Raw genomic sequence first — 20,913 nt, forward strand, 5'->3', positions numbered from 1 at the left:
CAAACCTCACCCTGAAGGTATACAGTGCCTTTCCATCTCTTACAGAAACATTTGTAGCGCAGCGTATACATCCAGGGTACACTTTTGATATGCATAAACCAAATCGTATGAGCGTCTGTGTATGATCAAGGTATATTATGATATACGGAACCCACAGTGTATAAGTGTATGTGTATTCCAACAGCCATTCTGACAGGAGACTGCGCGAGACACTGACGTCATGTAGCCGCCTGTCCTGTCCTAGATGCTGTCGTCCGCTACAAAAGAATGTTCCCAGGCGGTAGCCCAAACTCCAATGATGCAACGCTTGAGTGAGAATGAATAGCAAAGGAATGTGTCATGAAGTCTCGTAATCATATCGTAAGTGTCGAACGGGTAATAGGATGTTAGCTGCTTTCCTCCATTTTTTCCTCCGGTACTGGTTCATTCAATCGTGCTTGTCGTGACTTTCTTCGTAAGAATGCTTGCAGAGAGAACATCACCAGCAATATCAGCGCGTTAACGGTCATGACGATCTGCAACCACTTGACGGTAACCTGTGATGATGTTAGTGAGTCGTGTCGCAGCGTACTTGTCTGTGACTGACCGCCTCGGCACATGCGACGCTGGCATTTTCACGGTCTCCCCTCGGGATAAAGCCGGGTTGGTAATTGCATGTTGCCATCTCGCGCGTGCAGTACACGTTGGTGTTCATTTGACCACTCATCATGAGCCTTTCGGAAGTGCAGCCCCACTTATCGTCGCCTCGCTCGGTGTAGTGAAGTACGACAGCTGCGATAGCCGTGGCAGACCCAGCAATAGTGGTGACGACAATGCTGAGCATCCAGAAGCGACGTGTGCTCTACTGGACATTAATGTGAGTTCTTCGGGTTGAGATCGTTGTTACATACGCTATTGAATTGCGAGTCCATGTCTGGTTTGCGCAGAGTACTCCAGGCAATAAGAGCCACCACGGCTGCCGTCAGGTTCAAGCATCCGGATACAATAGTGGCATCTGTCGGCGACTCTCTGAAATAGACAATCGTGTCATCGACGACATATTGTTGCAGCCGGTCATTGAACTCGCTTGTTACTACTTTGAGACCTCGAGGAATAACCCAGTCTGTAAGGATCCAGTAATGCGTTGTCAACGCCACCGAGACTACCGAGAGAAGGAGGAAGACGATCGACGGAACGAGGGCGAATTTGAGGATATTGTCATATCGTAGCATGTTGTCGTTTGGGAGTCGGTCCTACACCGGGGAAGGACGCTGAAAGTGATCGCCGGATTCCAGAAAGCGGAATGGCAGCCCGTAAAGACATGGGCATGGCCCTACCTAAAATAAGGCGCGACGCTCGTCCGTTCCCTGCTGCGCCGTTCCAACTACCAGCGCGGATGTCTAAAAGCTTGTCCGGGGCTCGGCGCTCATCATGACCCGCCTTTGGCACCGCCATGTCAGACAGTATTAGGCTGCGCTATGCGTGATCGACGTGACAATAGCAATACTTAGAACGACTGGATATTATGAGAACATTCCTGTCGCACGATTGTCTTTCAGAGGCCCTCGCCGCCTGCGCCGTGAAGAGTGCCTGATGTATCTGCCGTGTCTGTATAGCGTCCCAGCCACTCGCGCCACGGGACTCACCGCATAATCGGCAGTGACTCCGAAACCTCTGACAACTGAAAAGACGCGCTCCATGTCCGCGCCGCTGGTCGCCTGGCTGGGCGTAAAGAAGATTCAACTATGATTGGCAATGTTCCCATGGACGCAGCTCTAGTTGAAGTTGAACAACGTCATCATAGCCCCGTGAGGGAGCGAGCCGAGTTCCGTGGATGGTATTGCCAAGACTCACGTACTTGCTGATTTGCCGGCCTATCCGACACCATGGCCCATTGCGTACATACATCACCACTTTTGGCTCAACGTTAAATGCAGGTACGCAGCGGGGAAACTGGGGTTGGGTGGTTGGCACGACCAGCCTCGAGATGTTTGTATCGTTGATGACGCAGTGAGTGCACGTGCTTCATGGTCTAGGCGGCGCTACATCCGCGAGCCAACTCCATCTTTTGCACTTGCATCGTAATATCATTTCCATACAATGCGTGTTGAGTGACAGGTGTCTCACACTACCGTGAACATGACATTGATCGCATCTATTGAGTACCTCTTGCATCCCGAGGTCGGTATCGTCGACCCACGGCTCCTGGAATCCACTTGCCCCGGATAATCAATCTCGCCGGACTTGACACATAACACAGCCACCCCTTACCACTCGAGCTTTCCTCCGCTAGCTAGATTATGACCAAGCAACCACAAACTTTGGGTCTAGGCTCCTTGACGAACCGGTTACTTCCACTCTCGAATCTGCTCTTTGATCTCAACCCTACGTGCGTTCTTGAGAACGATGTCAATTCGCACTTGATTCGACCTCCTGAATAGTGACACACAGCATCTCCCTCGAAAAGTGACAACGTATTCCTCGGAGTAAGATCTGCGAACTCTTTTCATATTGCGGGTCAACAAGCACACTCACATGCCGTAGCGATTGGAGCAACTCCCAATCAGCTTTTTCTATGTGCTCTATGAGACTGAGCAGACAACCTGGCATGGCCAACAGCGAGGTCATGAGCTTGAGGTTGTGAGCTCCCACAACCTTCACAAGCCTATCCCAGAACCAACAAGAGGTGATGTCGAAGGTGCAGGTACTAATGAAGACAGAGAAGGCTTCATACTTGATTTGGCGGGAAACGTAGAGTAGAGCTGCAGATTTAGGTGGAGGTCGCCGAGGAGTGCCACTGGGTTCGTATAGCGAGATGTGGACGGTGGAGTCGGTGAATGTGTACTTGTAAATCTTGACTCGAAGCTCGACTGGAAGTTTCAAGAGCGGGGACATCAACTGGTTGCGTCTAGCACTTCTTCGGTGTTAGCAGCTGGACAGGTATATCTGCAGGATATCTTACATGATGTTGCAATCTTCGCCATTACGCAGAAGCGGGACAGACGGGGTACGATGGCCCGGGAACGACATGATATCAGGCCGGTGTTACTAGGTTCCTGTTATATAATTATGGGTCTCGAGTAGAGCTGTTGTGTGGTGAAGGAAGCAAAGCTTGCTCGCAAAGTAGTCGCGTCAAGACATTGATAGCCACAGCTGACCCGCCTCACAATGCCATTTCACGTCAATTGCGAACATCAACTTGGCCTTCACTTTGACCTCCACCTGTGCGTGGAACAAACGCTTAACAGCGCAACGTCGCAGAAAGGTTTCCAGCCCCACACCACGGACCAACGCGAAAGTCACAAAGAAGGCACAAAGACAAGTTCAACAGTGGAGAGAAAACAAATCTCCAATTCAAAAGGATATATACGAAGTAATAGAAGATATTTACAAGAACAGATGAATCCACACTCCCCTAAGCAACAGCTGACTCTATCAGACTCGCTTAGATCTTTCCGTAACCAGCAGACTGCTGGACGTTCTTAGCGCTGGCAGCAGTGCCGGCAGCGGCAATGTTCTTGCCCTTCATGCCAGCAAGGATGCTGGTGTCAGAGCCAGCAAGAGTACCAGAGCTACCGTAAACGTTGGGCTCGCAGTTGCGGCCCATTGCAGACTTGCAGGCAGCGCCGTTGTTGCCGACAGCGAAGACCTTGCCGGGAAGACCAGACTGAGCAGGCTCCTTGACGTTCTGGAAGACGTTGCCCTCAGCGATGATCTTGGCGCCAGAGTCGGCCTCGAAAGCGTGCTGGGAGTTGGCGTAGAAGTAGTTGTTGACGGCGTGGAGGAGGGTGTTACCAGCGACCTTGGGCGAGCGGCCGGATGTGTGGTGGATGTAGTTGCCCTTGAGGGTGACCATGTCGTTGGCACCGGTGAAGTACATGCCCCAGTAGTGGTGGCTGTCGCAGGTAGCAGACCAGGCGGTGGCACCGTTGATCTCGTTGTTGGTGATGGAGACCTTGCCGGAAGCAGTGTTACCAAGGACAATGTGCTGACGGGCGATCAAGTCGGTGGTGACGTGGTCAATCCAGATCATGTCGGCGCCGTCGACGGTGATGGCATCACCACCCCAGACGTATTGAGGGTTGATCTCAGTAATGCGAATGTTCTGGATAATGATGTTCTTGACGCCGCCAGTCATGCGGAGACCCTTGCCCTTCATAACACCCTTGGTGCCTTGGCCGATGATAGACTTGTTGCTCTTGACGGTGATTCCTAGTACACCGGCCTTGTCGTAGGTGATGCTGCCAACCTTAGGAGCGCTGGCCTGGTAGTTGTCGCACCATCCGTTCTGGTTGATGGCGATCTGGCAGCCGGAGCCGGTACCCCATGGGCGGCAACCGGAGGAGGTAGCCTTGCCCTCGGTACCAGTGAAGTCGAAAGTCTTGGTGAGGACGATGGTGCGAGGGGTGTCGTCGCCGAGGTAGCTGATGAGCTGAGCGGTGCTGGTCGGGTAGACAGGTGCGGCGTTGCCACCACCAGTTACACCTGGAATGTGTTAGCATAGAGCGATGATGAATATAGCACCAAATGCTTACCCTTTGCGAAACCCTCAGCAGCGCCCTTGACGGCATCAGCAGCGTTGACGCTGGAAGCGAAAGCCGCGACAACGGCGGCGAAGAGTTGGTACTTCATAGTGGAAAGTTATCGAGTCGAAGATAAAGAATGGATAGCAAACACAGTTTGCTGAAAAGAATGACAGGTGATGAATGAGAGAATGAGAGAATGATGCTAAGAACTGGATGATACGGTATCCGGTGGCTGACCCGTTCCTTTATATCTCGTAGGATTCTTGGCTGGTGTTTGAAGCACGCCCCACTCACTCTACCTACGGGGGTATGTTCCTTTCGAGCATGCACCTGAACCCTGGATGCCGTTCATCACCGACGGCAGTGGGTATCGGACAATTCGAATCGCTACTAGAAGCCAGGACGCGCATACCAGTGCCTGGAGCGGGCGGAAAGATACTTCCACCACCAAAGAGTCATGAACATGTCGGCAGTGCGTAGTTTGGTGCTCATGCTTCCATGGATAGGTTGCTTGACGGGCGTTTACAAACAGAATGGCGTTGCGGAAGTAGCTTCGCAACGAGTCTAGTCCCGGCAGTCCCGCTGTTGTCGTTTCATGAACATAACAGGGCAGCCACTAGCTCCACAAAACCGTGCCCGGGCCAGACTCGACGGAAACATATTGATTAAGCTTATCCGACATAAGATGACAGGACTGCCCCTTGCGGGAGGGTAGAAGACCTGGTCTGTGGCTCATGAGGCTGAGCTTTGCGAAATCCCAGGGTTCTGTAGGAATGATTGTTCCGATAGGTGGAATCTGCAAGCAGCAACCAGGTTTGTCAGAGAGCGCAAGGCTGACGAGAGATGAAATGTGATGAACAAGAGGAGAATACAAGACTAATCAAGCATTGCCTGAATCGTTCTTCATCATTGCGAATGTCGTTGGTTGCAGTGGTGACGCGATCAGTTAGCGCTGTCAGCTGTCACGGTTAGCAAGCGCGCCATCCACCAAAGATTCCCGGGTTGGTGGACGCGCAAACTTTCCATCTTTAAGTTTACTTCCCGGCTATAGAACGGGTGGTGGGAGACAACATCGCACGGACGGGTTGTGATGGTGATGGTGTTGAAGCATCGAAGATGGCGGACTGGTGAGGCTTGGTCCGATGCGACACTAGCGCGTTTTACTTGCGGTTAGACGCCCACCACGTGGTTCTGCATGACGCCTTTCCCTACTCTCCAGTAGCTAGCCACGACAACGAAATGAAGCGACTCGCAGCCTGAACCTCTCCTCTGCGAGACTGCATAACCCAATTGCGCAGCTCAACGTCAACTAATCACTAGATTGTGGTGCTTCCACGCGTTTCCCAGCAGCATGTGGGACCAACCACACAAGAGCAGCCGAAGCCGTCAGAAGCAGAGCAGCTCACACCGTGCAGCACCGAGATATAGTGGCCAAGTCCCGCGTAGTTACCGGGATACCCAGCATTCAGAAAACTACGTCTCGTCGCCCACGGATTCGAGCTCGGACTACGACACCCCACGTCGTGGATACTACGAAGATTTACCCCCCAATCATAGGCGATATGCGAATCGGGATATGGCATCCGAATACGCTACGCAGAGAAGAGAACCAAAGGACGTGTACGGTTTCTCACAGCCTCGCCCAAGGCATCAACCACGACCACCTGGGCGGCCACAGTATCGGGCTCAGTCTTCAGATCCAGACTGCATCGCACAAGATTCTCAGTCTGACGAAGATTACATAGCCACGCCTGAAGTGAAGAAAGATGCTTGGAAAGATCGTGGGTCTCGCTACGATGACACAGACGATTCCCTGGGCAATGGCTCACCGACCCGCCACCCTCCTCGAGAGAACTACAGTGATAGTCCCCCCTCAGACTACGCTCCTCATCCCAAAGCCAAGTCCGAAGATCGGAGGGTAAAAGCAGGCTGGGGCAATAGTGATTCCTTCAGCCAACCACCCCGCCTGAACCCTAGGGCACACGAGAACTACCGCGAAGCAAAGCAATTTCTCGACCGCTTCCAACAGCTCCACACTCATACAACGGATCGGTCCGACACCGAATCCTACAGCGATGGCAGCCCGGCGAAACGCAACCCAGTGAATCGCCAAGCTAGATTTTCCGGGCGATACCCAGACCCTGAGCGAGATGATGAAGATGACTACGCGCCAAGTCCACACAATTACCGAGAAAGACACCATAGCGAACGTACTCGCTGGAGGGATTCAGAAGAATCTTACGACCGGTTCGAGGTGGAAAACCGCCGCAACCGTCGTGAGCCTCGTGCAAGGAATCTAGATCCCCGATCTGTCCGGCCCAGTCTACACCATCCGGACAGCTCCTTCCATCAGGCCAGCAGCTTCTCTGCTCCGCCGCCTCCTCCTCCAAGACATGTAGACCACTCCTGCCACCGACGCGGTTCAACATACTCAGACGACGACGACGATGCAACTTACTCCGATCACAGACCTGGCGCCCCCACAGCCGCATTGTCAGACATAGCATCTCGACCCAGCTCCTCCCACTCCGACCGCCTCTCCCGCGTCCCCACAGCCGTAGACTCAGAAGATTACCATTCGCCACCTCCTGCAGTACCTTCACCACCACCTCTATTCCGTCGGCATCGGGACAGCGGCAGTGACTACGCCCCCATGCCCGGCGCCTTCCGCAGTGTGAGCAGAAGTCGAAGTAGAAGTCCCTATGAACCAGTAAGGGGCGGAAGAAACCGGAGTCCTTACATGTCATCTCCTGTTCGTAGGACACCTGTTAGAAAAGGGAGGGGGATTGGGAGGTATAGGAGTGACAGTGATGATAATGGTGTAGCGGAGGGGAGTGACTATCTTCCTAGCGATAGCGAGGATGATGAGCGGATTAGTGGGGGTGGGAATGGCGTGGCGGAGGGAAGTGACTATGCTTCTAGCGATGACGGGCGGAGTGATGTTTGTGAAAAGGATAGCTGGGGTGCTAGGGTTGCTCGTGTTGAGAAGGGAGGCACTGGTGGGAGGGCGTATGGGAAGATGTGGTAATGATATTGGGAACGGTGTGCATGAGGATGATGGGATGAAGCTTGACGAAACGATGTAAATGTGTAACGACTTGGTAATATGATAGTTCTTTCCTATTCCATTCCTAGGTGTGGTGGGACGACACCACTACCATTGCAGTAACATCTCGTTCATCGAATACGGATTCACGTCGTATACACAATCGTACAATTGCCTTGCTCCGCCTAATGCATGCTGGTAACCAGACAATCCAAAGTACCTCACTTTGTCATATGATACAATGCCTCATTCCTCCTCTCGTTCATGTGTTTCTAAGCACTGACTGTCGTCGCCTCCGTAGCATCAGACACACCCGCCTCAGCCAAAACTTGCTCTGGCTTAAGCTCAGCCGTCGACATGGGTCCCTTCGGCCACGGCTTCCCCCTCGCATCCTGAACACGGATGATCTGGTTCTTCGGTCCAGGAACACAACCTGTAAACACCCATTAGTACCTACTCATCCATAATCGTACTTTCATCATACCTTGAACAACCACAATACCATTCGGCTCGTCAACCTGCAACACCCTCAAGTTCTTGACCGTCACACTCTCGTTTCCCATGTTACCCGCCATACGCTTTCCAGGCAACACACGAGAACCCGAACCCTGGGAACCTCCGGCAGAACCCATACCACGATGCATGAGCGATTGACCGTGAGAAGCAGGTTGACCACCGAAGCCATGTCGTTTCATGCCCTGCACAAATTACCCGTTAGCATTCCATCCCAACTAGCATCACCCGTCCTCAAGAACAGATAGAGATCCAAAACTTACACCAGCGAATCCCATGCCCCTACTTATCGCCTTGACATCCACCCACTGCCCCTTTGTAAACCACCCCGCACCCACCATCTCCCCTACACTCACACCCAATCCCTCCTCATCCCTAACCTTGAACTCAACAACCCACCTCTTGGGACTCACGCCCGCACCAGCGAAATGCCCCAACATAGGCCTCGTCACATTCCGCGCTTCTTTCTGCCCAGCCCCGATCTGAACAGCCCAGTACCCGTTGATATCTCTCCGCTTATGCGCAACGACTTCATTACGGTCGAGTTGCAGAACTGTGCATGCTGTCCGCTTCCCTGTTTCGGGCTCGTAGATAGATGTCATGCCCTTTTTCAAAGCGAGCAGACCGGTTCGCAGGGGCGTGCTGTGGGCTTTTCGCTCGAGTGCGGCCGTCGATGTGCTGGTGAGGGCTTCTCGCGCGGGGTGATGTGCGAAACGGTCGGGTTTGGGACCGAAGGTAGATTTTATGGTTCGGATCGATGTGTATGCGATGGCGGGTCTTGAGGAGATTTGTTGCGCATTTTGCTGGAGGAGGCAGCGCGCTGATGAGGGGAGGAGGAAGGAGGGTGGTATTAAACCCCAATTGAGGGGCGCTTTGGGCGGCATTGTGGTCGTGGTGTTGTTGGGTTGGAGATGCGGCGCTGGCTTGTTCGCCGCGGATATTTTGAGATTCCCCGTCTGAAGCTCAGATTCGGCGCACGGGCTATGCTGCGCACGTGTAGTCCTGTTCACGGTCAGAATCTGAGCTAGGCTCAATGTACACTAGTATATCATGGCGGGGTAATCGCAGTCATGGAACATGCATATCCACCCGCGAGCAGGGCAAATTCAGCACATCTGTTCGAGGAAATGCAGTTATTGGTGGAAGCGACCGCGTGTAGGAGATGTTATGTTTTTGAGCTTTTAGAGCCATGTCCAGCAGGCGCAAGGTACCAAGATACAAGGAGACTATACAAGTCAGATACCACCCGTGCTCAACGTACCACTATATACTGGTTCCTCTCTCCTCTCCATAAATAGCAAGAAATTTTAGCAATGGGTATCCTCCAGTTGTAGAAACGCCGAAACTCCTGCACCACACAGTGGCGCTTAATATGACATACATGACCCATATCAAATAGGTTGACTCAACCTCCACATCTCCTCAGCGCAACAAAACGTCTAAAACGACGATAGGGGCGCAAGGTGTTGTCATACTACACAACTTAGAACACACTAGTGGCGGGGTTCCCTTGCACGATGCAATTGGCGGGAAAAGACTACGCGAGGTCAGTATAAAAGTGCTTGAACAAATATGGAGGTGATGAACTTACGCTTAAAACCACAGAACCCGGACGCACTATGGTGTTAGGACCGATCTGAACTCCAGCCGCGATCATGCAGTGATCACCAATGTACACGTTCTCTCCGATAAGGACCTCCTGCGCAACCTCTGTGCCGCCGTTGCTGCCTTTCGGGGATTTTGTATCGGTCGGCGTCTTCAGAGTCTGTATAGTGACTCGAACCCCAATCTTGCAGTTCCTTCCGATGGCAATCCTCGCCGAGTCATGAAAACGACAATCAGCGCCGATGACGACATTCTCACCCAAACTCAGATGGTAGCCGTAGTCGCAAGCAAAGGGCGCAGCAACATGACAGGTCTCAGCCATATGAGTTTCGATTCGTCTCCCTTCCTCACCTCTCTTACCCGCGTTCAGGATTTGTTTGAAAAAGTGGTCGACCGTGTGACTCGATAGAACGTTGGAAGGGTTAACTTTGCCGTTGAAATAAGATTGTGCTTGCGCGCTCAAATGACGCTCTTGCATCAAGGCCTTGTCAAAGGGGTTGAATGGCTCTCCAGCAAGCATCTTGTCTTTTTCAGACCTGTACATGGTCGATGTAGACGACGAGGAGTAGCGCGTTGGTGAACGTGTAGGTGGCAAGGATGTTGGTGGTGGAGGAGGAGGCTGATGCTGCGGTGCCACATGCAGCTGCTGGATAGGCTTGGCGGCCCTAGACATGTGTTAGCTGATGAAGTCCGGTGCGTCCAAATTCAGGTCGAATATCAAACACATGAGATAGACACGATCTGATGTCGAAAAGTTGTTGACAATTCGGTCGGTTCCCAATCAGAAGAAAATACTCACATGGTGGTAGGGACAGCAGTGTTGATAGCGAGATGAGTCGTGCTCGGCGGAGCATGGTGATAACCACGAGAACTGTGGTGTGGCTGCTGTTGCTGTTGAGGTACAGGTCTATGGTCCAGGCTTGAAGGCCTTTCATAGTGGTTGACCGCAGGTTGCATGTACTGTACTGATGGTGGTGGTGGCGGCGGCTCTGGCTGGTAGGCAGCTCGGACTGGCGGCGGTGCAGGCGCAGAGTCACTCCAAGGTTTCCATGACTTGCGATCGATACTGTTGGTTGAATGCATCTCAGAGGGTGTGTATGACACTTCAGAGCTGTGAGGTGGTCTGCAGTGAGGTGTGTGCGTTTCTTGACAAGTTGGGCACGTAGGGTAGGCAGCGAGCTTGTCCTTGGCTATCAGTGCAGGTGGTTTGGCGGGTCCATTCTTCGGCCAAGGTACCTTGTTGGCATAGCCTTCACAGACAAAGCCACCGCGTGTGCAGTTGTTGCCTGCTAGAGGTCAGACTTGGTCAGAACAGGAAGCCATTTTCAAACGTACATTCTGGTTTGGCCTCGTCGCACTTCTTCTTCCTCCTACGGCATGTTCCACAGCCAGTCTTGGTGCGGTTGGCAAATTGCTGTGGAGGTTAGTATTGGTCAGGGGTTAGGCTCAGGGTACATACCCGTTTCCGCTTCTTGAGCTCGACCTGTACACCAGCCCGCGTGAACTCAGTCTCTTCGATCATGTCACGGCTAAGAGACTGCGAATCAGGAGACATTTCATTGGTGCGGGTGTGCTCGATAGGACGCGATTCATGGCGTTGGAAATGCTGATGGGCTGCGTGAGGCAATTCACGGGGCTCGGTTTGCCAGCGTCGTTCAGCGTCTGGACGACCTAGTGGAGGCAGAGTCGGTAGTGGAGGGGCTTCCATGCTCATGGTTGTGTTGCGGTTCAAGGGCTGGTATGGAAGTGGAAGTTGCCTGGGGCCAGCGGTCCTCTGATCAGGGCTGTGTTGGCCGTAGGCGTCTTCTTCGGAGCCGGAGCGTCTTCTCTTATTTGGGTGTTCAGGAGAAGACCTTGTCTTGTCTGAACTATCAGGAGATCGATCTCCACTGCCAACAGTGGACGAACTCGTGTCGCTCTCTGGGGAGCGGGAGTGATGTTTGGGCTCAAGATCTGGGGAGACGGGACTCCAGGCAGAAGGTTTGGCGGCAACGGCTGGCTTCTTCTCGTCGGGCGGGCTCAGAGACAATCGACCATTGACGGAAGTAAACGCAGGGCCATGGGGAGCGGAATTAAAGGCGGGCATATGCAGTATGGTCGACATGTCCAAGGCGGGATATCAGAGCTGGGGGTCAAGGCTGGATAGTCTACGGAGTCAAGTCGAATCTACGGCGGGCTATGGGGAGGGTGTCCAGCGACCATAATCTTGGTGTCTCGTTGGGGTCGTGGGATTCTTTGCAGTGACGATCTTGAGTGATGCCGGGGACGACGTCGTGGTTACACTGTAGCGTACTCGGAGTAAGATGAGTTCAACGGTCAGGTCAGGCACCGTGCGGGACTCGACGACTGGTGGCCCGGGAGTCGTCTGTGCTCTTCAGAATCAGTGTGTGCGTAGAGGGAGGATCCCGGGGTTGGCAGCGCGGGCGTGGTGTCGTTCGGGCGATGCGATGCCAGCGAAGCCGCCTCTCCACGGCGGGGGCTGTATATGGCGGGAAGACAGTATATGGCGCGACGAATGTGGGAGGGGCGACCCGACGCCAGACGCTGGCCACGGATGAGCAACAGGATTCAACGGAGGGCGGCTGTTCGCTCCTTCTGCTGGCGCACACATGGGCTCTACACATCCCGGGCGGCCACCCATGTCGTCCCTTCCTCATTGGCCCGAGCTGCAGGCGGCCCCTGCCCCCCGCGTTTATCTGTCCCACCCGGGCTGGCACAGAACCATCACCGAACACCTCGTAGAAGGACCACAGACGCGGTTCCTTCGACTATCTACATAATAGACCCTGCATTTTGGCCGCTGCCACGTTTTTTTGGCGGAAAAGTCGCGTCTACAGCCCTACAGCCGTTTTCTGGGTGTGAAGGAGGGTAGAGTGGGCGGAGAGGCCTCCAGGATGGCACAGACGGCTGCGTGCGACCAGCGCTCCCGGCGTGCTGGCATGCGAGGTTGATCGACCAGGAATCGTTAGAAGGATGCAAGCCAACGCGGAAACCTCACATTAAAGTGCTGTGTCGTTGTTATTGGCGCTGCCCAAACCTTAGCTTATCCACCTGCTCCATCGCCAAACGCAGTAGCCGCGCTGCACGCCCGCGCACCACCAAACTCTTCACCAGACCGCGGCACCGCAGCCTGCCCGACACATAGCGAGCACACAAAACAGTGGCAGCCCCCGCCTGACGTCGCCCGCGACGCCTGCGATGACGGCTGCGAATCACTCCCTCCTCACCACCACGCGCTGCGTATCGCCCGGCCTCCCGCGCGCTTCCATCAAGGGGTGCCGTCATGGCCCATCGGCACTGCCTCCTCCTAACCGCCTGCTCAGAGGCCTGCTGGGTGCCTGCCTCCGCCGGTTTCAAGGCCAGCACCAAACAAGAAGGCGCTCATGGGTCTCGCCGTGTTTCATTTATCAGATCCACGCCGCACACCTTCCCACCACGCCCACCCGTCCTATGCCCTTAGCATCATCAATATGCTCGGCTGCGGCACTGCCATAGGCCTAATGCTTGTGCTGCGCTCCATGTCCAAGTCGCGAGTGCCACTGTCTGCTGCGTGATACCCTCCATGGTTGGCTGCCCGGCCCGTCTCGTACACCTTCATCTATGGGCGCTTCGCGTGCAAACTTTGCTCGCCAGGAACCCGCCCGCTCAATATGGTCAAACCTCCACCACTACCTACGTCAAGAGCCGCGATGTCTGTCCTCGGCTAATTGGCAGGTGCGCAACTTACCCGTTGTATGCTGTACGGAGCACTGTCTGACTCTCACGCGTTGCTCGACGATCGGTCATGCGTCTGAGCAACCCCGGTGCGTCAGCCAATAGCACCTCACCAGTTTCGCCACGCATTGCACACGAAATAACGCCTCGTTAAGCGCGGCCGTTTGTCGGCTGCGACTTGTCGTTGTAACTCACTGCAAATGTGCTTCGAGTTGTGCGTGCGCAGCTTGTTCACAATTCCATCAGTCCGTCTCGCTGGTTCTCGCGGCGCGTTCCGTTCCCGCTAGCGATCAGACAAAGACCTGGACCTGCGCCGCAGGCCGTACGGCATTGTCCTCACAGCTGTGCCGCCCGCTGGATTTCCAATCCGCTGGATTCCAAGAACGGCTCAGCCCTTGCCATGGTGCTCACGGAGCTGACGTCTGCTCTCTCTCAGCCTCGCCTCATCCTTCCGCTATATGACTCGAGTAGCGACGGGAAGCGCGGAACAGCGCGCTTGTCACCAACGTCTACATACGCCGCCCACCTCCGTGCCAAATCTCGATTCTCCATTCATATTGATTGTGGAGCGCCACCTTCCGTGACCAACCTGACTGCGATGATGCCTTACCGGATTATGCATTCATCTGGACCTGTTATGCAAACTCACATGATCACGCCTGCTGTTGACGTCGTCGCTGGGTCCCAAAACAAATACCCACGGTCGCACTAACCCATCACGAGCATTAACAACATGCAACAGCTCAAGACTGCTCACCGCGGTACTCGCGCTCTTTTCGCCGAAGAGATCCGGCAGTTCTCCAGACACGGCCTCACCGACAGGATCCGAAGGATTCCTCTTCGGTAAAGTGTTGCGGCATGAGTCGAATGTGGTCCAGTTTTTGTGTAGTGTGCTATGCTCAAGCTTGACAGCTTCACGACACCAGCAACCTTTCGACACTAAGATTTTCAACCCACAAACCGATACTCGATTGCCACGTTGGACATGTAGTCCAGCAACGGTGCTTCGCGCAATCTACCCATTCGGCCATTGCAGCTCGGGATGCGAGCATGCCGGGCTGCGGCACAGTTCGTGAGCAATTCCGATTACGTATGCGGCGTTGGCAGGATGCATAGACCAGACGGATTACCAACGCACCTCCCCGGCGTGAGTTGTTGGGATCGATCAAGAATTTTGATGTACTGGCGAGGGAACTACTGGTGAACTCATCGTTTCCCGACAACATGGTACCGACTGTTCGCTTCAACCGATTCCGCAACTTTCGCATCAGACAAAGACTACTGAAAACTGCGTTTCTAGCGAACGGATTCGGAGCAAACTGGTGTAACGTACTGGATGCTGATTGCAGGATCGCGCGCTAGTACACGACGATTACTCCGAAGTCCGCCCTTTTGCAGCCAGACGAGCCCTTCCAATGTTTACGCCCGGCAGGTGAACAGCACGCCAGGCTCCCGGATAAGCAAAGCCTATCGAGATATGTAAGGGGTTATTTACGCCCTGTCCGTGCCGCATGTACCAAGCTGTCGGGACATGCGGTGATGCACTTTGGAGACGAGCATACTTTAGCATTCACCTTGCCTACTCGATTTGGACAATGCCAATCTGACACCCAGAAGGAAGATTATTGAAACATCAATTACACGACCAGCTTCGACTACGATAAAACGTCATAGTCTCTATGCGCCGCTTGACGTGGGCGAGTCAGCGCTTACCGAAGCGCTTAAGGTTTCACAAGATGCGTAGACAACTGCCGGCCGCTTTGAACCGACATCCTCACTCTGGCGACACGCGGTGTGACGGATCCGCATAATGTGAGATCTCACCCGCGCATCGATCGTCCAATCAAATAAGAAGGACGTCCGATTCTACCATTCTACGTTCCGGGTATTGATCGTTGGCGTCGCCGTCATACCGAGCATCCGAAATGTCACTTAGGGTTGCAATTCTTAGGATCGGGATTCTGTCCTCAGCGAAGGGTTCAAAGCTGCGTGTTCACTGTTTAGCATATGCTGACTTCAAGGGATATCCTAACACAAGTGAGTCGGTCCGAAATCTGATTACAGATGCGATAGACGTACGATACAGACGCGATGCAGGTTCCCAACATCTGTTGGTACCCAAATATGACACGCCATTACTCGTCACACCGCCAAAAACTGAACATTGTCACCGGACACTTGGGAGGTGTGGAGACGATCATCAGATAGGCAATTAGTATATGCGGTGTTGCAGCTCATTGTCAACATCCTGGACAACACTAACGGCGTAGCTTAATATAGAACGCAACGGTATTCGGAAGCTAAGTAATCCGTTCTCGAATGTCAGGGCCGACTGGTTGTCGGGAACACCATACCATTAGTCAGAAGGTTCGAAGAATTCTCCTAAAAGGGTTATGCGCAAGTTTACCGTCGACACCCTGTGGTCAGGCTTTTCATATCGCTTCAACAACGTACTTTGATCGCCAACTGCTTTACTATGGTACCCGAAACTCTCTGATTTCCATTACTCATACGCTAGGTGTACATCATCTCGTCCCCCTGAGGCACGTCCTCGCCGTCTATGAAGAGTGACACTCGACTTGATTACCAAACAAATATGCCGCCATCAAACTAGAATCTCGGTCTTGGGGACATGGCTATGCTCTACTCCCAATAGTAGTCTTGGACGATATTCCCAGCGGTAAGGCTCAAACGCTCGCTACCTCCACAATGACTGTCGCTTTGGTTCCATAACGGAGAAGTCGGTCGAACGCTTCATACTGTCACACACACCCACCCAAGGTACCATTAACCAAACCACACTTCGACTTCGTGGAAAAAGGATAGCCTGCATACTCAAATATTGAGATCAGAACGGGCTGGAATATAACCAGTAGAAGTAGTACTGTCACACCACCGATGAAGTTATCATCGTACTCTTTTCGACCATGGGTTCCCCTCCATTACTATACCATCTGCTTCTCACCCAGCTTATATTTTCAACGCAGACGAATATCGGCAGCATCTTGTATTATCTTACCCCTGTAGCTCTCATCATGCATGCCAAATCAGCCAAGCAAAAAGTCTCTCAACTCCGACAAATTACTACAACATCTCCGCGTACTTCCGTACTTCTCACCACAAACTCGAAATCACAGATCCACAAATCAACTCTCCACTCAAAACTCTTAGTCAATATGCCATTCGATGCTATTTACTCCCCTCCTCCTCTCTCCGTCTTTCGTCTGCCCGCCAACCCACATAATATACACACCGTCTTACAAAAAGGTTTCCCACAAAGATCCAAATTTGGGGGGTATCAGAAAAATGCGCGCTCTTGTTTGCTTGCTTCGGGGGTGAAAAGAACAAAACGAGAAGTGAAAGCCCTCCAATCCTGCCATTCGTTCTCTCTATCTGTCTTTGCACACTTCTCGTCTGTGTGTGTGCTTTGCTTGTGGGTGTACATGCTCTTTGGCAATGCCCCCCTCGTTTGTTGATGTCGCAGCTTTGATGTCTGCTGCTGCTCTCCTCGTTTCTGCTCTCCCCCTTCTTCACTCATACGTACCCAGACTGGGCGATTTGCTGGTTCCACCACCTATATGCAAACTCTAGTCCGTCTTCCAGTGACTTGTTAACCGGCCGTCGTCATCTGCGTTCGAGATCTTCAATTCGATGGCGTAGAGACCCATTGTGATACCCAGATTAATCCATCTCCAGAAGTTGCCGCCGGCATCACCACCTTGGTTCGTCCACCACTCGCCTGTGACGGCGCTTCCGTCCCCGCCGTTTCCGCTGGCAAAGTGCTGCATCAGCAGACTGGTGTAGACTGCGATGATGATACTTGGGCTGAACCAGGTTAGGAAGCCCAGGATCTTCGATGTCTCGTCGTCATCGTCTAGACTTGGTTCTTGCGATAGTGCTCGAGCGCCACTTTCTCTGATGGCGGGGATGATGCGTGCCGCGGCGTACATGACGAAGACGCGGTAGGCGAGAGAGATGATTACGGAAGGCGTGATGGTCATGACGGCGCCGACCATGAGGTTGAAGCCGGTGTGGGCAATGGTAGGCAGAGAGCCTAACGCGTGGAGAAGTGTAGTGTACGAAGCCATGATAATCGGTGGTAGCGGTGGAAGAGCGGGATCTGAAGGAGCGCTCGACTCGGCGAGCGAGCCTGGCGATGGCTGGTAGTCGGTGAAGATCTGGTAGATGCAGAGAGTAACATAGGCGAACTGCAAGCATTAGCAAAGAAACGTAGTTGCTGAAGGCCAGACTCACCAAAAGCGAAGATTCGACCGGGTTGCCCCTAGCACTGACGATACCCCATCCGCCGAGAAAAATTGCGGTTGTGATAGCGACACCGATCAGGATGGCGTCGACGTTGCTGATCTCGGGAAAGGTAGTAATGCGCCAGAGGAAGTAAACGGAGGTCGAGATGATGGACGCGGAGGTGATGAGAAGGCCAATCTGGGGATGTCAGTATATTGTTCCAAGCACAGAGAGAAAAGTCGTACCATCCAGCTGTCACCACGTTCCTTGTTCACAACCCATTTGGTAATCTGGCCTGCGGCCTGAATGACCAAAAGACTGCAGAAGCCCTCGGCGATCTGGAAGACGGGTGTGCTGTATCGCAGAGTCTTGTCCCAGGCGCCTATTGACGCACTCTGCAGTAGTCCTTCACTCCCAAAGATCCATTCCTGAACACTCTCGAAGTCGGCTCGCTTGCCGCCAAGGGTGCGTTCCACCCAGCCCGAATTGGCGTCGGCATCGATGGAGAACTTGTTGAGACTCCAGATCAGGAGGGTGGGTATGGCCAGCCACTGCGCCCAAGCTATTACATTACACAGAAACCATCTGAAGCGCGAAGAGTCTGGCGTGGCCAGGCGCAGTATCGAGTAGACGAAGTAGTAGGCGCTGAGGGACAGGGAGAAGGCGAGGCCACAGGTGCGGCCGCCAATGTCGAAGGCGAGGGGTATGGTGAAGATGATGGCGCCGAGGAAGGTTGTCGACGAGACTACCCGCGATGCTGTAGCCCACATGCGGACGCCGTCGTCGCCAAGCTCGTGCAGCGACGAGCGTGGCGTCTGAGCGGGGCGGCGGGGGAGGTGCGAGGGGATTGAGGCGCGATGGACGCGCAGGCAGCGCGGGAGAAGCTGGTGGGAGTCACTCGAGGGGGAGTGGGCGTGCGGGAGACGTGGTTGAAGATTCGCGAGCAACGGCCTGGCTATCGATTATCTTCACGTGTCAATCTCGCTAAGTGCAATGCTCGAGCGTCGCGGAGCGGGCTGCACTGGGCTTGGGCTGGCCGGCGGCTGGGGGTGAGGTCGCTCGGCGGGGAGCAGGCTGCAGGGCGAGGAGCGGTGCAGGAGAGGCTTTGGTATTGCTATCGATACGATATTGAAGCTGCTCTGTGCGAGTAGGCACGACTTGGGGCTACGGATGGATGCGTGCTCGCGTGCGCACTCTGGGAACAGCGCACGATGATGATGGCGACGGCACGAGTCTAGGCCTGGCCGTCCTGCGTCTGCCGTCAGACAGTGTCTTGAATCCTCCTGCCCTGCTCTTGCTGCCTCCGACTGTGACGAGCTGGCCGTGCTTGCTTTTGCGTATCCCACCTACTAGCGCCCGCGGGTCTTGCCAAGCCCAGTGCCCGCCGCGGGACCGTCTTCTTATGCGAAACTTCTACTAGCAGCAATTGCATGTTCAAACTACGACCTTTGTTAGCCAGACCCTCGCGAATCGCCTGGAACACATACAAGCCACCTACACCAAACTACTTTGCCAACTTCTCTGCAAACTACGCCCGCACCATGGCCGAAAGCCCCACCAAGAAGCTCAAGACGGACGTGCCTGTCATTGGCACGCACAATGGCCACTTCCACGCCGACGAGGCCCTTGCCGTCTCCATGCTGAAGGAGCTACCCACCTACCGCGACGCCCAGCTCATCCGCACCCGTGACCCCGCCGTTCTCGCCGAATGCCACACCGTTGTCGACGTAGGCGGCGAGTACGAGGACGACAAGAAGCGCTATGATCACCACCAGCGCGGCTTCGAGGTCGTCTTCCCCGGCCACACCACGAAGCTCTCCTCCGCCGGTCTTGTCTACATGCACTACGGAAAAGACATCATCACCGCTGTGACTGGTCTGGAAGGCGCCGACCGTGATCTCCTGTACGAGAAGATCTACACCGACTTCATTGAGGCCTTCGACGCCAACGACAACGGCATCAACGTCCTCGCACCCAAGGACCTGGAGAAGGCAGGATTGGAGAAGAAGTTTGAGGACCGCGGCTTCAGCATCGCCAGCGTAGTGAACCGCTACAACTATGGCAACAAGTCGCCGACTGCAGACGAGACCAAGACCCCAGAGGCCAAGCAGGCTGACGAGGACTTCCGCTTCACCAATGCATCTCGCTTTGTAGGCGAACAATTCCGCTGGGAACTCCTCGACCGCGCCCGTTCGTGGCTCCCCGCTCGTCACCAGGTCAAGCAGGCCTACGACGCCCGTCTCCAGTACGACCCCCAGGGACGCATCCTGGTCCTTCCCGAAGGCATGCCGTGGGCCGACCACCTCTACAACTTCGAGAAGGAGGCACAACAGCCACAAGGCGTTGCCCCTCAGGTTCTCTACGTCCTCTTCCCCGAAGACAAGCCCGAGGGCAAGTGGCGCATCCGTGCCGTCAGCAAGGAGAACGGTGGCTTCGAGAACCGCAAGGACCTGCCCGATGCGTGGAAGGGTGTGCGTGACGAGCAGCTCGACCAGGTCTCTGGTATCCCAGGCTGTGTCTTTGTGCACGCCGCTGGTTTCATCGGAGGAAACAAGACGTTCGACGGTGCGCTCGCAATGGCGAAGAAGGCATTGGAGTTGTAGATGTTTACGATGGAACGACATGGACACTCAGTTGAGTGTATCACATGAAGCAACGAAAGTTGCTTACACTTTGCATATGCATGGTTGGCGTTCTGGTGCTTTCATACAAAAGTTATGATACCAACGATACACTTGGTTAGATGAATCATGAAAATACATGATTAGCCGTCGAAAGACGACAATAACTTGCTCTCTTCTTGCGATGAATTTGTATTTGTCTCCATCGCAGCCTTAGGGCCTTCACTCGTTTGCATCGGGGTTATCACAATGCTTCTTCATCGCAACAAACATAGAAAATTGAAGTAGTCATCATGAATTCTATTCGTCATTGATGTGTGATGCTATCGTCAAGGCACTGTAGACACGCATAACCGAGGACCTCCATCCCACTACACACGTCGTGGATCACTGTCCCAAGCCAATAGCCGCCTTGCGCACACGACAGCCGGAAGACCCTGATTCTTAGCTTGGTGCGCGAGCCAAATGCGCAGCTAGATCTTCAGTGCAAGCTTCAGGTACTCCACGCCCTGCGTCAAGTCTAGAAGAAGTCCACCAACGAGACCTGGCCAATTCGGGTCGAGACGTCATACGGGGAGAGTCGGGATGACTGGGCCAGACGCCGCTGAGAATGGCACACGACTCGTACCCGCGGCTGTCAGCGCCTCGGCTGTGATTGGCTGGA

General features: G+C 54.0%; 5 protein-coding genes across 5 annotated transcripts; 1 reads left to right on the plus strand and 4 right to left on the minus strand.

The window, feature by feature from the left end:
- Window positions 1–3,424: 3,424 nt before the first annotated feature.
- On the minus strand, window positions 3,425–4,611 carry J4E78_003575 (uncharacterized protein; the record flags this gene model as incomplete). Its single annotated transcript, XM_049364213.1, has 2 exons — window positions 3,425–4,464; window positions 4,515–4,611. The coding sequence occupies 2 exons, from the start codon at window positions 4,609–4,611 to the stop codon at window positions 3,425–3,427; spliced, it is 1,137 nt and encodes a 378-aa protein (XP_049224878.1).
- Window positions 4,612–7,823: 3,212 nt separating this feature from the next.
- On the minus strand, window positions 7,824–8,948 carry J4E78_003576 (uncharacterized protein; the record flags this gene model as incomplete). Its single annotated transcript, XM_049364214.1, has 3 exons — window positions 7,824–7,984; window positions 8,036–8,249; window positions 8,328–8,948. 3 exons carry the CDS (start codon window positions 8,946–8,948, stop codon window positions 7,824–7,826), a joined length of 996 nt encoding a protein of 331 aa, XP_049224879.1.
- Window positions 8,949–9,547: 599 nt separating this feature from the next.
- J4E78_003577 (uncharacterized protein) lies at window positions 9,548–11,262 on the minus strand (the record flags this gene model as incomplete). The annotated part of the gene is made up of 6 exons (XM_049364215.1): window positions 9,548–9,557; window positions 9,741–10,334; window positions 10,469–10,955; window positions 11,005–11,083; window positions 11,129–11,206; window positions 11,254–11,262. 6 exons carry the CDS (start codon window positions 11,260–11,262, stop codon window positions 9,548–9,550), a joined length of 1,257 nt encoding a protein of 418 aa, XP_049224880.1.
- A 5,708-nt stretch (window positions 11,263–16,970) lies between these two features.
- Window positions 16,971–18,398, minus strand: J4E78_003578 (uncharacterized protein; the record flags this gene model as incomplete). The annotated part of the gene is made up of 3 exons (XM_049364216.1): window positions 16,971–17,591; window positions 17,638–17,826; window positions 17,874–18,398. The coding sequence occupies 3 exons, from the start codon at window positions 18,396–18,398 to the stop codon at window positions 16,971–16,973; spliced, it is 1,335 nt and encodes a 444-aa protein (XP_049224881.1).
- A 771-nt stretch (window positions 18,399–19,169) lies between these two features.
- Window positions 19,170–20,231, plus strand: J4E78_003579 (uncharacterized protein; the record flags this gene model as incomplete). Its single annotated transcript, XM_049364217.1, has 1 exon — window positions 19,170–20,231. One exon carries the CDS (start codon window positions 19,170–19,172, stop codon window positions 20,229–20,231), a length of 1,062 nt encoding a protein of 353 aa, XP_049224882.1.
- Between the last annotated feature and the right edge of the window lie 682 nt (window positions 20,232–20,913).

The sequence above is a fragment of the Alternaria triticimaculans genome (assembly GCF_023758025.1).
Source record: "Alternaria triticimaculans strain BMP 0046 chromosome Unknown scaffold_3, whole genome shotgun sequence".
Classification (NCBI taxonomy): Eukaryota; Fungi; Ascomycota; class Dothideomycetes; order Pleosporales; family Pleosporaceae; genus Alternaria; species Alternaria triticimaculans.